General features: G+C 38.4%; 1 protein-coding gene across 2 annotated transcripts in view; it reads right to left on the bottom strand.

Annotated features, from left to right (window-relative positions):
• sh3rf3 (SH3 domain containing ring finger 3) overlaps positions 1-15,910 on the bottom strand; it is a 125,806-nt gene that overhangs the window by 22,479 nt on the left and 87,417 nt on the right. For both annotated transcript variants that reach the window (XM_042494762.2, XM_088083105.1), the window contains exons 4-6: positions 10,412-10,720; positions 9,179-9,294; positions 4,801-4,971 (exon numbers count right to left, since the gene is read on the bottom strand). In XM_042494762.2, the coding sequence (XP_042350696.2) occupies positions 4,801-4,971; positions 9,179-9,294; positions 10,412-10,720 (596 nt within the window). The remainder of the gene's footprint in view (positions 1-4,800; positions 4,972-9,178; positions 9,295-10,411; positions 10,721-15,910) is intronic.

Below are 15,910 nucleotides of genomic sequence, written 5' to 3'. Positions count from 1 at the left end.
ATATATATATATACATATATATATATATATATATATATATATATATATATATATATATATATATATATATATATATATTTTTTTTTCTTTTTTTGCTATCTACTACTTATTGTGTTGTTGTCATGTTTTGCGGGATAATGCACAAATTCATTTATATGCATTTATATTATGATTTGGTTACTGAAAAATGTGATTAACAATTTCAAATGGCTCTTATTTACAATATTTTTTGGGACAATATTTCACCTGTGCTCAATTTTGACTGTCTTCTGAAGGGCATTCTTACTGTTAGTTGACCAGTCTTACTTTAAACTTCCATTTAAATGTCATATGTCAAATGAACATACCTTGTTCTTATTAACAAATATTAGCACGCTAATAGCCAAGTTATGTTTCTGAGCATGTTATCCATTATACCTGCTTGTGGTGTTAGCATGCTGAAGTTAGCATCAAGATCAAAATCAAAGCTGTGCCTGAGTACAGTCTCACAGAGCCACTAGCAAGCCCGCAGACTCTTGTTTATTACAAAATGTTAATAGCCAGTCGTGTGTCCATAGAACAGCAGGAGGTACAAACAGGACTATTATTCTCCGTAAAAGTGAGTGATTTCATTGCTATCATCTGACCGGTGGATCAGCATGACTTAATGTCCCACTGTAACATATATGGAGCTGCAGACTGCTCAAGTTTCTGTCTGCAGAGTGCTGAATGGCAGAACAGTGAGCTGAATATTATTGACTCGGCGGTATTCACACTCTTACGGCCACCCATCGACTTCCCGTCACACACATCCAGATTTATGGCTTTCTGTGTGTGTATGTGTTTGTGTGTACTGCATGTATGTATCAACAGAAACAGCAAAGTTATTTTACAGAATTTTTTGACACCCTACATCGACAACACACGCTGCTTATTCTGTGTGTTAGGTTTAACGGTCCATACAGATATTTTTGAGGCTGCTATCGGTAACTTTGAAGACTTAAACACCTGAAACCTGAGAAAATGGCTTTATTTTGTTCAAAAACATGGGAAAGCACAATGGGCAACTACATAAGAAATAACCCAAAATTTGGCAACAAAAAAGTAAAAAGGTACAAGAAATTACCTGTAAATTGATTTAAAAAAGGGGGGAAAAGAATAAAAAACAAACAAGTAAAATTACCTGAAAAAAGTATTATATATTCTGTAAAATATTTTGAACACATAATTCTAATTATCAGAAATATAGTTTCTTGACATTTATCCCTATTTTTTGGATAGATAAATAGATAGATCGTAAATGTCTCACTCTCTCTGCCTCTCTCCGTCCCTCCTTTTTTAAACATTCATTTCCAGGTTGTTTTCTTGTCATCTTTAACCAATTTCTTTCAATTTGCTTATTGCCTTTTTTCCCCTCATATTAATGAAGAGAATTAAACCTTTTCCTTGGGTTTCAAAGGTTTAAATACTTGTGAAAGCCGTCTGAATGCAAGAAAAACTGATGGCCGTCCAGGTTTCAAAGGGTTAAACAAAGATAATCATCCTTAAGACCCAAAACTGCATTCTTACAAGAGTGGAAAACCCTAATGAAGCAGCATGTATGCCGTTTTGCAACGTTAAACATCTCAAATGAATCCAGGATGAAAATAGTCAAAACACATTCATGAAATCTTATATGGAATCAAATACTGTATGTTTGTATCAATCATGATAATAAATTACGCATCAAATATGTAAATATTCAAACTGCATTTTTAGAGAGAATGACAAGCTACTTTGTTAGCTGTAATGGTCTAGCTCGACAATATATATGTGTGTGTGTGTGTGTGCGTGTGTGTGCGGGCATCTTTGGCAGCCTCTCATTATCATATTGAGAAATTTCTGAGCTGCACTGCAGACAAAGGAGCAGGGAGAGGTAAGGAGGAAGGGAGGGAAAGAGGGAGACGGAGAGAGTATGCTTGCGTAAAAATAACAAATTGCCTCTCATTTGATTACTCGCCTGTCCTGCCTCTTTCTCTCACTCTCTCTCTCTCTCTCTCTTTCTCTCAGATTGCATAACTGCAGAATGTGAGGCAGCCATTCATATCCAATGGAGAGGGACACCTGCTGTTTTTGAAGCCGTTTCATCTCTTTATATTATTTTCACTTTCTTTCTCTTTCTCCTCCTCACTCTGTTGCTTTCAACTGCCTTCTATTTCAATTTCTTTTCCTCCCTCGTTCTACCGTCCTCACCTTTTCCTGTCTCCAGCCCCATTCGGTGTTTCAGCCCTTCCCTCCGCTCATCCTCTCTGTCTACCCTACAGTACCACATCATTCTTTTCATCTTCTCATTATCTTCCTCTGCTTCATTTTTTTCTATTTTTTTTTTCATTTTTTCTATTATTCTTATTCACCTTTGCTTTCATTTTCTTCCCCTCTCCCTTTTCTTTGACTGCATCATGGAGCAGAATACAGATTAGATGAACAGCCACTGTGGATGTTGCATATAGGAATAATGAAGGTAATTAAATTGGCAAATATGACCTCGGCATACTCGTTTTTCAGTTTTATTTGGTTTTAACAGCTCTGAGTAAGACTGTTTAGGATGCCAAATGTAACAATGATAATAACAACAATAATGATGGTCATATTGATGAAAATGTTTCAGACGGAGTATGTAATAACATAGAAAAACATTAGATAGATAGAGCCTGAATCAACTAAGAAATATCTCAATGTTCTACAATGTCAATTGTTTTTCCAAAGTCTAATTTCTAATCAAATCAATGAAGACAGATTTTCAAAAAACAAAAACAACAACAACAAAGGAACACACTAGTTTTCTTTCAGATGCCTTTAGGAAGTTATTTAAACCTTCAAACCCTAAGTTAATTATTGCAATTTCTCTAAAAAACATGGGGAGAGACAATGAGAAACTCCGTAAAGAATGTTCCACAAATTGAAAGAAACTAGTTGATTAAGAAAAATATTTTAAAAAATCTCTTGTGAAAATTCTCATAATTAATCATTTAAAATGATGTTACAGAATTCTTCTATTTTAAGCACTTAAAAAATTCATGTCCTTGTTGTTTTGTTTTGATTTTATTCTTTTTATTTTATTCATTTTTTTTTTTTTTTTTTACTAATTTCCTTACTAACTTTCTTGGATTTTTTTTTTTTTTACTAATTTCTTATTAATTCTATGGTCATTTCTTCCTTTTGTTGCTCATTGCCTTCTTCCCATGCTTTAGAAAGAAATAAAGCCAATTTGCTCTGGTTAATTTGGGCTGGGCAATATATTGATATTATATCAATATCGTGACATTAGACTTGAAATCGTCTTCGATTTTGGATATTGCAATATTGTGTCGTCTTTTCCTGGTTTTAAAGGCTGAATGAAGGGAATGTGGTGTAAATGTGTTAGTCAACCTAACAATATTGTCTCAATATTAGTATCAAGATATATAGTCAAAAACACTTGATTTTCTTTATATCTTCAAGTAGTTTAAACAGATTTTCAAATGATTTTCCACTAGATTACAGTGCCTTTCAAAATTATTCACCGCCTTGGTGTTTTTTCTATTTTGATGCATTATAACCTGGAAGTGGAATAGATTTTTATTTGGATTTTTTGTAAAGGACCTACACCATACAGTCAAATTAAAGTGAAATAAAAATTTAAAAATATTTTTAAAAATGGAAAACAATTGAATAAATTAAAAAGTTGTCCATGCATTCCCCCGCCTTTGCTATGAAGCCCCTAAATAATACTTGTTGCAACCATTTACCTTAAAAAGTTATATATCTTGTGGAATAAAGTCCACTTTTGTTTAATACATGTGTAGCACATGATCTCAGTCTACATACACCTGTTCTGAAGAGCCTCGGATTCTGTAGCACCACCTTGCAATTGGGCATTTATCATTTCATTTCACCAGTTTTGTGTACTTATTTATGTAGGTCCATTACAAAGAAAACACAATAAAAATCAATTTAAATTGCTGGCTGTAATGTAACAAAACAAAACAGAATAAGAAAACCCAGGGGGTGAATTCTTCTGCAAGGCACTATCATCTTCTACAATATTGTTTTGTTTCCTGCTGAAAAAGTACACTGTTCACAGCAGTTTACAGCCCCTTCCTGGTAAGTACTTCTCAGAATATGTTTTCGCTGATGTGACCAAATCATTTGGTAGATTTGGTAGCCAGGGGTAAATGCTCAATCCTGACAGTGCAGTGTGGAGCAGCAGCTGAAGCCGGAAGAATACATGACCAGTACAAGGAATACAGTATCTGCTAAATGCACCTCTGCCAAAAAAAAATCATTTTTTAGGCGTGCCTTTGTGACAAGAGGCAGTCTATATATGTGGAACAACAAGTACAATTACATGCAGTAACAAGTGGCAAAACTGCACTGCTAAACCTTATCTGTATTCGGGTCCAGTCGGAGCAGGAAATTACCACAAAAAATTATGATGCAAATTACGACAACTGTGCTATCACTGCCTTTACTTGAGGACAAAATTAGGGGCCTTAGTCTGATTGTGTTGTGAAGACTGCCTGGTTCACGTGACCAAACTAGAGGAACTGAATGACAAATGGAGTAAAGGTTTAAATGTAATGTGAAAATGATGCTTAAAATATCCCTGGATTCAATGTAAAAAAAGAAGAAGTTCCCTTTTCCATCTTTGGCAAAGATGTTGAGATGTTGGCAGAGATGTTGTGCTATAACTGAACACCATCAATATAACTTATCTGGATGCTGGGATGACACAGTTCCTTGGAAAGCTGTATCACCACAACACCCTCCACCCTCCCCATGCTCAAGCCTGAGCTCACTGACCTGGACACGGGGGTGACGTAGTTTCCCGGGAAGACACCGGAGGCAGCAGTTCTCAGCGAGGTTCCTTTGAACCACCCGTCTTGACACTTCTCCGTCACCCGGTACATCTCCCCTTTCCTAAGCTCCAGCTCATCAGCCTTCTGGGGTTTGTAGGCGTATAAAGCCAGATATCTGTGGAACAAAGGCAACAGACAAAATGTAAAAGTGAGTCAAATTGTGAAGTCATTACAAGTCAGCGGGAAATCTCGCGAAAATGTTCACCAAATAACAATTATCTCCCATGTGGATTACTCCTAATATGTATTATGCAAAGTAAAAGCAAAGCTATTACAAATGCAAACAAATAAATGAATAAACAAATGACTGTACATTAGCAAATCCATCCTTTAAAAAACAAGTAGAAAATTCTGTCAGTGTGTTGAGAAGGGGGGGAGAAAACCAAATTTCAATTCTCTTTGTAAATAACTCCTCTGGTATCAAGAAAATTACTCAAGAATATTCATGACACTTTCCCTTTTTAGTTGTCAGAAACAAGTTGAACTTATCTTATGGGATTTGAATATTTTCACCATTTATTTCTTAACAAAATGAATAAGACTCTTTAGACGTGTATGTTTTACACATCTTATTTTTAGCTGTTTCACTGAGATGTATAGTGCAGAGAAGACAAAAGGATAGCGGTCTGCACACAGTTGATGCTCCACCAACTCCTTTATTAGACCATCAAACCACATTTTAAACTACAATAGGATCTTTTTCAGCTCAAAGAGAGGAACTGAGGTTGGTGCTCCCACCATATACAAGCCATTTCCCCAGAGTGCCAAAGAAACTGTAAGCAGCAACTGTAAATATGAGTGCTTGTAAGATATCAGTAATTGGTCCCCTTTATAGAATCTCAAAATACTTATAGTCAAAGCAACAACAAAATGCTGATTTGATGGGGTTTTTTTTGTTTTGTTTTTTCTTTCTTATTTGAGTAAATCAGGAGTGGCCCTCAACTATTTTATCTTGGGCAGGGTATTGTTACTTAATATCTTTAAAGTATTGACCCAAATAACAAAGTTCAAAACTTCTCCAAAACCTGCATTTGATCATTTTTGAATTCCAGCAGTGAGTTTTACTGCTGATGACAGTGAACTATAAATTTTAAGATATAGTTGAGATGAGATTTCTTCAGCAAGACTACTTAACTACTTAACCCCCCCACCCCCATATTTACCAGGCAAGTTAAGAATACATTCTTGTGTACAGTACTGACTGATATTTATAAACTAGAATGAGTCTTTTGGGGATATTAAAATACTACAATTCTTGTGACCAGTCTTCATTCATAATTTAAAAAAAGTATACATACTTGTATTGGCATATTACCATGTAACCAGAATCAACGGTTTTGGGGGATATCTTGCAATAAATTGTGAACTTGAACAAATAAAGTGTTACAAAAATAGATGATCAGAATCAAAAGAAGTTGACTCATCAAATCCAAAATGTAAGACTGCTTCAATGTTGCAGTGTAACCTTTGGATTTATTAAATTCTTTAGGAACATTCCATTCATTTATCTCTGAGGTAGTAATGTGACCAGCAGAGGCTGACTGAATGATTTTCCCCTCCCAAATGGTATGCTACTCCTGTGAATGGATAATCAATATGTGCTTGTTTACCTGCCTACTAACAGGTACGCTGATAAATGTAGTACTTAGCCTCTTACTATGTGTGACCATGTTTATGCATTTACTCATGCGTATTGCATCTGCGTTAACATATAAATAAGTTTCTAGTCCTGTCGCTGGGAGACATTTGTAGTATGTAGTGCCAGACTCAGACAGAAAACGATAAGACCACAGAGTAAACAAGTCCTATATGCGCCGCCTTCCCCGTTGCCATGGTAACAGATGTGGGGACCGTCTCCTGTCTCCCCATGGCAACAGGACTAGTTGCCAGGTCAAGATGGAAATGTCCAACCTCATCAGTAGAGCAAACCCACTCCGGACGTATGCGTGTGTGTGTGTGTTAAGAGTATGTGTGTGCGTGTGTTCGTGTGTGTGTACCTAGCGCTACTTGGAAGGTGATATCTGACTCACATCCTGCAGCCAGGACACCAGTTAATAGTAAACAGCACACACACACAGACACACACACGCACGCACGCACGCACGCACACACACACACACACACACACACACACGAACGTGCACATGCACACACACTTGTACATCTATAATTGTGAGGACCCTCACTGTCCTCTCTTTCCAAAAATATCCAAAATGACCTCACTCTCAAGGTCTACAACTCAAACCGGTCCTCACAAAAATAGAAGTCCACAAGCATAAACACACACTCACCTTGAAGGTACCCGTATCTCACTGGCAGTTACCTGGTAGATTAATTACAAGGAAAATTATAGAAGAGTCTTGCTCAGCGTTGGCGCCTCACCAGCCATCTGGATGTGACTAGTGAGGTTACATTTCCACAAGAATTTAATTGTGTTTGCAAGTGTGTGTCAGGTGTTTTTGCGCTCTTCATCCACTCATGAAATTATAAACCTGTAAACTAATTGAAGTCAATAGCAAAACTTCCCACTGCAGCCTATATGACGCCCCTTTTAACCATGGAGTCTGGAGTTTTGTGTGAATGGGAGCAAGGATAAATAATTATATTCTTAATAATTATAATATTCTTTTTTTTTGTTTACATTATATTCAAGACATTTTCAGGTTATTTTCTTGTACTTTTTACTAATTTCTTGCTAATTTAATTTCTTCTTTCACTGCTCATTACCTTCTTCCCTCGTTTTTAAAAGAAATCAAGTCACTTTGCTCAGGTTTCCAAGGGTTAAATCCATTACTTGTTCACCGTTTAGCATGAAACCAGTGCTTTTGCCGGTGATCTGATAACCAACAAGCAATACAAGTTCTTGGTTGCAGACACTAAAAGAAAAATTCAACATATTTAAATAATTCCAGTCATAATTACCAGCAAAAACATTTCCCTCTGCAAATACGTAGGCCTAACACAGTGTCCTAACAGCAAAGAAGTGCCTCTCTGTCCACACTGAATCTGTTAAATATGAACTTTTGTGATGTCATGTAAACAAACCACTGTGTGCTTGAAATTTTACTTAAGACATAACCACATAAAAATGGGTGGGCACTTGATATCTTTCTATGTTTGTTTGTTTCAAAACAGAAAACACACATTTTATATTGTGATATATACTGGAAATGACAGACAATATAGCCAACAGCAAGTAGGTTGTCACTGGAAATGGTCACTACCAGAAACTTCCAGCTACTTTTTCTGAATTTGAGGGTCAGGTTCAGGTCATTGATTAACGCATGTGTTTATGGGTTGGGCAGCAGATTTGCTCCCCTATAACAAGCTGGGTTGGTACGGGTTTTAAAAACCACCTGACCCGTGCATCACTAGCGGTTGGCATCCAAAAGTGTTGCACAACCACCATCTGCTGGCCTGTTTATTCCAGCGTAACCACTGCATGTGTGAAAGGTACCAGACATATATGTTCCTGAATGTGGTGCATGTGTGAAGAGTGAAAATCATTAGCTATGTGTGAATGGTTATCCCAGTTATATACCAGTAACCATGTATTAAAAAGGCTTAAGCCTACTTTGTTTATCAGTAATCATACTGAGTGACAACTTGTAATATTTGAATGTAGTGTTTGGACCGATAAGTTAAAAAAATGCTTCCTGCCAGAGCTCCTGGGAAGCCCGGGGGGTTTAAGATGCCGACCATGTAATCACAACATCCACAAGTTTTTTACATGCCATCCCCGTCTCTCATTTCCTGTCAACTCTCTGTCCAGTATCAAATAAAGCAAAAATCCCCCCAAATCCCTAAAAAGCTGAAACATGAAAGCCTGTCTGCACGACATTTTCTAAACTAAAGAAATATCCAAATATCTCACCTGTGTTTGTTAGTAAAGACTATGCACCTTATTGTTCAGGTGATGAACTTAGTTTTCCCAGTGCTCATCTTTCTAGAAGCACATAAAGAGGCTGTACAATAAATGCATAGTGTAAGTGATGGCTGTGCTGTTGAAAGCCTTGTTATGAAACACTGATGTAAGCATCTGAGGGACTGAGGAAATGGTGTGTGACTGTATTTTTCCTTTCTGAGGGGGATTTGATCCTTGACCAGTGGAGGAGTAAATGTGGTTGCAGAGGTGGTGGAACATGGCCAATAACTCTGGGCACAAAAGAGGGAATATTTTTACTGCTGCCAGGAGGTGGGATCTGAAATCCTGCTTGAATATCAGGCACATATCCGCTCTCTGTTGGAGGACAGAATGGTCGGACACAAGAAGGAGGGACTAAAAAACCTGGTGAGCTGACAGCACCGTGATGTGTACTCACATGTTGAGTGGAAGCTGCACCTTGGCGTGGGCCAGCAGCTCAGAGGTTATGGATGCCACTTTTGGGGGCACCAGTACCCCTGCCGAGGAAGGAGAGGGACCTGGGTGGGATGCATCCTGCAGACACACAGAAGGAATTGCATATATACATTGAGTGGTTTCCATTTAAAATAAAACATTACTCTCAATGCAGTATGTGCCAGCAGCATTTCCAGCTTTTCAAGTGCGCGTCCTGGGTATTATTCAAAAACACATTTAAACCAGGTGTGAATGTAACCAGAGGCAATAAATGTAAAAGCAATGTGTCTCAAGTCTCCAGCTATCAAAAAGAGGTATGATGTTAGTCACATGGAAGTGTCAGAGTGGGTGATTGGGGAATAAGTTAATAAAATCTCAAGTGGAGAGGCATGACCGAAGTGAACTACAGCTTCTGAAATGTGCATGCATATGTACTGCATATATGTATGTTTAGAGCCCTGCCGAGAAACCACCTGGGCTGAATTTAGTTTAAGTGTATCAGCAGTATGTTGGCTGGTGTGTAACAAGAAACTTCAGCACATTTCCAGGCCCGTAAATTTTAAGAATCTAATAACGGTGGCTCTGGGTGATGGCAATAGTGTTTTTTTCAGCTCCATCAATATAAATACTTTCGCTGCCTGTTTCGAATGTTTCTATTTGATATAAATATTCACTTTTTGTTCTCATCTAGTTTCACTTGTGCCAAAAGACAACAGTATATTTAGGATCATAAGATTTTGGCTCAACATGTGTTCTGATTCGTCTAAGTCTCTAACAGTGCAACTTTAAAATTTTCAGATCATATCACATCACATTGTGTTTATTACATGTCTTCAATATGAGATATTTTTACCTCATATGTGTGCATATCTTTGATATGCGACTTGCTATGAGCTGATTGAAACCAAATATTTGATTCTGAGATTCAGACATTACCACTGAACAATGTTAAAATGTTTTTGGCAGCATTAACCAAATAATGTTATTACAAGAGCCATCCTTCATAATACTTACCTACCCATATTACCTACGTAATACTTCTGTATTTGGTAAAAGTAAAGTTTGAATGCAGAACTTTTACTGTAATTTTACTCTGATGTATCTATTTTTACTCAACTAAAGGATCTGAAAACCACCACTGCCACATATCATTCTAATGACGGTGTGTGTATATATAAGTGTGTGTGTGTGTGTGTGTGTGTGTGTGTGTGTGTACCTGGATGCGTGCAGCAGCTCTGGGGTCAGAGGAGCTGATGAGGACCGGGTGGGAGATCTCCATACTGTGTCTGTTGTTGAGCTGGGCAGCCCTCTGACTGACAGACAGCGCTGAAAACGAATGCCTCTTCTTGGCGTTTTTCTTCCCTTCACCTCTCCGATGGCCAGAGCCATTTCCATTGGATGGTGAGGCGCTGGGGGAGGGGCCAGGAGAGCAGGGCCCCAGTGGGGCTGGCTCAGAGCTCGGACCTGGAGCGTTAGTTGGTGTGGGCTTGTCAATCTCCATCAACTGCTTGGCTGTTTCATTTAACTGAGAGGAGAAAGAGGAGGAGGAGCAGGTGTTTGACAGAACAAGAGAGAGGAGAGTTTGAGTGTTAGATTTCAGTCTTCAGTGGTTCACATCCACAAAAAGATCTCCAGCACACACAAGAAGTGTATTTGTGTGGCCTTTCTTCACTTGTTCTTGTTGGCAGCTTTTCAAAAACCAGCAGCATAACTATCATCACTTACAACAGCTGGTCCAGTGAGACCGCCTTTGTGTAACACACACTCTCATTTTCTGTCTTCGTCAAATACACACACTCCCACACATAAGATAACTCAAACGTGAGCATCCCTTTGGCTCGCCAGGATTGTTCTTTCTCTCCTCACTCTGGCTTCCTTTCCCGTCATTCTTGGGTAAAATCTGATTCTGATTCAGTTATTTAATTAAGATATGAAATAACTCAAGTCAATTTTTTTTCATACATCAACACAGAGAAGTATTTGATAGTACTATACATGGGTTTAACCGTAGGAATTTGAGGATGGAAGTAATTTATACACTTTAAATTGCCCCGGTTTAAAATCCACAATTTAAAATATGTTTTTGAAAGACATCTGATGTGAGAAATAGGCAATGCAATAACAGAAACTTTATTTTGATTTGATCAGCGCTGCCTATTTTGACAGTCTGATAGCAGTTCATGAGTTGTGACTGACATGATTGACAGCTGTGTTAGAGACGTCTCTGTTCTGATTGTTTTTTCTTTTGTTTTTTTTTCTTGCAAATGCCATTAGGAGCACTACGAGGAGGATTATCTATCTCATACTACTGTCAAGATGGTCACCATTTCATCAAATATGACAAAATCTTTTTTTTTTTTTTTTAGAAAAGTTACAAACTACAGCTTTAAGAAGAGAGCAACATGATGATTTGTGCACATCTGACAAAAGTAACAGAAAAGTGAAATGAAGATCTGCTACCTTGCCTTTTTCTAATGAGGACCACAATAGGAATACGCTTTAAGCTTCCTTGTTTTTTTAATCCTCAACAATCTTAATTGCATGTCAGGACCGGATGATCGCAGTCTTGTTTTTACTTGAAGTCTTACCAAATAAATGTGAGAAGCAAAGATTCCTTGTAGCACAGAGTAAATAATAAGCTGTATGGTTTGGTTATAGCTCTGGATTTTAATAATGTGGTGGATCTTTGTTTTTTAACCAGAGACGGCTGAGGAATAAACACCCGGTTTTAAGTACCACTACTCACTCTGTTTACTACTTCTTCTTGGCTGTTTTTAACAAGAAGTGCAAAGTTTGTCAGGCCTTATAACAAAGCTTTGCTGAGCAATATAAGTGTATGTCTTCCCATTTAGAGTTTTAGTGTACAATTATTTGAGTTTTTTGATAAAGGTAGTAGAGCAGAAAATGCATCTGTTTGTTTTATTTTTGAGTTAGGAGTGAAACACACAAAAGAGCGCTAGTCAGACATTTGGTCAGTGTCTTTTTGTGCTCACCAGCATCAGATTAATCATTTTACTAATCAAATTAAAATGTATTTTTAATGTAGTCCATGTCAGTTTACTGTTACTAGCTGCCTTATTCCATGTGTCACATTGGCTCGCTGATGCAGACACTGGCTTAACAGAGAGGCATGAAAGAAGTTGTGGAAATGTGAGGATGAGTGTTCAATCCGCATTTAGTTAGGCAGCATGTTGCAATATTTTATAAATGCCAAAAAAGTTCATATATGAGCTATCACAACATTAAAGTGTTTTCTGGCCTGTGGCTGTGAGCACATCTCGGTTGTAAATGGGAAAACAGTCGGTGTGTTTGACAATTATAGAGCTTCCCAGTACTTTAGGAAGGCACAGAAACAGGCTGGCGCTCATTAATTCTGCTCACTCCAACACTCACACTGATTCTCAATGTTCCTGAACTACCTGCTGCTTGCAATTTAACTCCCTTCACCTCCCTTGCCTTTTAAAGCAGTGCCATTTGGTGTGGTTTCATTTTTTTCTTTTATGAGCTCATGTTCATCTGTGCTGTGTATCTCAGACTCTGCTGAGGGGTTTATGAGCTCAGGAATAGTCCATGTAAAGCTTGCTCAGATTTGATTCAGAATAGAGAGACACCACCAAATTTATAGGCACTGGTAAAAGAAATGGCATGAGTGTGTCGACTTAAAGGACCACTGTGTAGGATTTAGTGGGATGAGGCAGTGAGGTTGCAAACTGCAACCATATCAGTACCCCTTCCCTCAAACCTCCCTACGGTGAACCTACAGTGGCCTTCAGGTAATGTTAAAAAGTGACAGGCCCTCTCTAGAGCCAACAACATTTGCTATGTCCAAAATAGGGTTGCAACAATATTAGATTTTCTTGTAACAATAACCGTCTCAGAAAATATTGCAGTATCACAGAATCTTTCAGTCAGAATGACTCTGAAAGGAATAAAAAAGGAAGGGTTAATTTTGGTTGAAAAAACATTTTATTACTATACTTGAAACTTGGCATGTATGTATGTATAAAGTCTCCCTTTTAAACATACGTAAGATAAAAGTGAGATTCTACACAGTTGCATTTTCCCCCAATATCATAGATAAGCAAATGTACACTGTATGATAATCATCAGCTTTCATATCATAGTATACCTTAAAATCAGTATATTGCTGCAAAGTTAGTCCAAAACATGGCAGTTATTGCAAATTCAGCCAATTTTCCTGTTTAAATGGGTAAAATCTCATTTTGTTGTAGAGCTACATGCAGTGTTGTGTTTTACTCATCCCCTCTCAATCTCTCTCTCTTAATCACGAGACTGCTACTGGGAGACCACAGCTATATGCCTGAGAGAGAGTCATACACACACAGAGTGACAGGGCTAACTGCTGGCAACACATGACTGATGTCATCCAGTTGTAACAGGTTTATTGATAGAGTGGAGCCGGCGATATTGCCCTCCAAAATGAATAAGCTCATTATCCGTGACAGTATCACACTATTTTGCAATTACAACTTGCCCACACAATTTCATTGCAAAAAAATGCCTATAAACATTGCAAAATGCATCGCAACTTTCTAGAAAACCTGCAATGATATAAAGCATTTCAGGCAGCAATAATCATAAGAACAGTCCGGGACGTCCGGGACGTCCTTGACGGACTGAACATGGTGGGCTCTGTGGTAAAGGATACGCTCTATGTGAAGGGCTCATTCTCAGGTAATGAAAAAACACAGTGATGCTTAGTTTCAGGTGATTATAAACTATTTAGAACATAGACTCCATTTCTGCATGTATATCGCCCTACACACTGCACCTATTAAGGACATGGTCTCTAAAACTAGGTCCTCTGAACAGGCGTGCGTGCGCGCACACACACACACACGCAAACGCATGTGCACGGATAGAGGCCAGTGTGAAAACAGGGACACAAAAAAACATTAACAGACAACATATTCAGCGTTCAGCCCTGTAACGAATTTACATCGCAATCATGTCTGCTTAGCGTAACCTCAAACTCCGGAACAATCCCTGGAGACAAAGTTGAGCGTTTCTCTCTCTCTATTTGTGTGTGTGTGTGTGAGAGAGGGAGAGAGAGTGTGTACAGGACCGACCCGTCTGGGCTCAGTGTTGGCGATGTCGCATTTCCATATTAATAGATATGCTAATCAAAGCTAAATCATATGCTAATAAGCATGATGGATTGATGCTGCAGATACAACTCAGTTTGCTCTCATGAGGCAGACTAAAGGACACACACACACACACCCACACACACACACAGGTCAGTAAGGCAACACACTTGTGCACTCAACTTTTACCCATGCATCCAAGTTTGTGCCTCTACACATACAGATGCCAGTAACACGCACAAGAGCGTCTGCCTTATCAGTTATTCTTTGATTACCCCTGCTATAGTGCCCAGTCATACTGCAGTGAAGGGGATAAGGCATTGTGTGTGCACGTGTGTGTGTATCTCCCACCTCTGATGTGTACATCTGTAGTGTGCATGTGTGTGTAAGAGAGAGAGAGAGGGAGAGAAAGATGCTGTTGATAGAGACAATTCTTCACTCCGTGCTTTTGGCTGAATGAAATCTCCAAGGTCATCTATTATGTGTCGAGCTAACGGTACACTCTGTACTCTGTGTCTTTTGGAGTGTGGGTGCTCTTTCCAGGTAACACTGAGACTCAAGCTGATAAGCTGATATCTGCACTGCGAAAAGGGTAAGCCAGCAAGATACATGCATGCTCATGCACACACGCTTAAACACACACACACAGTGGCAGGTGCTGTGTGCCAACTCCCTCCTACTGCATAAAGTGAAACAAGGAAAAAGAAAGAGACAGAAGTGTCCTTGACATGGATTGTATTGTTTGACCCCTTCATTTTAATCATGTCCACCTGTTTCAGCAATTTGCATGAAGCAACTTTAGATCTGCCAAAACCCATCCACACTCAATTCAAACTCTGAGCTGATATCACATCCACCTGAACCCACACCAGCGCTTCTTACACAACACAATCCCACCCACTCAGCACGCCCACCCGAAGTCTGGTGTAGTATATTTATAACAATATAAATCCACTCCAGGTGCAGGTGAACTCAACAAAGCACCCAAACCTTTTCTCATCAAAATACAAATACACTCACATCCACAGAACCCAAAGAAACTGAGTCCAAGCACGCCCACACCCATTAAATCTACACAGGAGTGTAAAATCTAACTAAACTCACACTCAATACACACTATTTACAATTAGCAATTGTAATTTATTACTGACAGTTCAATGATGTTTTTGATAGTAAACATAACCACCAAAAGTAGAGACTTGCTGATGCAAATCTTTTGCTCCAGTCGGCCAAATAACTGCCATTTATTTGGGTACAGTATGGATATTTATACTGTGTTTGATTTTTTTTTTGTCTAATTCCAAAAAAAAAGGAAATGTCTTTTTGTATTCATTAAAGGATTTCATCTAATTAATGTATTATTTTGGCAAGCGCATCAGAATGCATTTATTATAAATAAACACCGTAGAGACTACAGCTAATGGCCAACCACCATGCATGTTCTGCACCGTTCTGCGAGGTAATACCTCTCCATATCAGCAGGCGGAGGTAGTTTATTAGTAGTAAAGTAGTTTCTTATTAGTTTATTCCTCATTAGTAGTTTATTCCTCATATAAAAGAGAGATGGGGGTGAGAGTGTGAGCCACATATAAACTGAGGCCTTTGCA

Source organism: Plectropomus leopardus, chromosome 10, assembly GCF_026936395.1.
Source record: "Plectropomus leopardus strain MGB_pleo_1.0 chromosome 10, ASM2693639v1, whole genome shotgun sequence".
NCBI classification, from domain to species: Eukaryota; Metazoa; Chordata; class Actinopteri; order Perciformes; family Serranidae; genus Plectropomus; species Plectropomus leopardus.
Note: the sequence above shows the minus strand (reverse complement) of the source record. Positions and strands in the feature narration are given on the sequence as shown.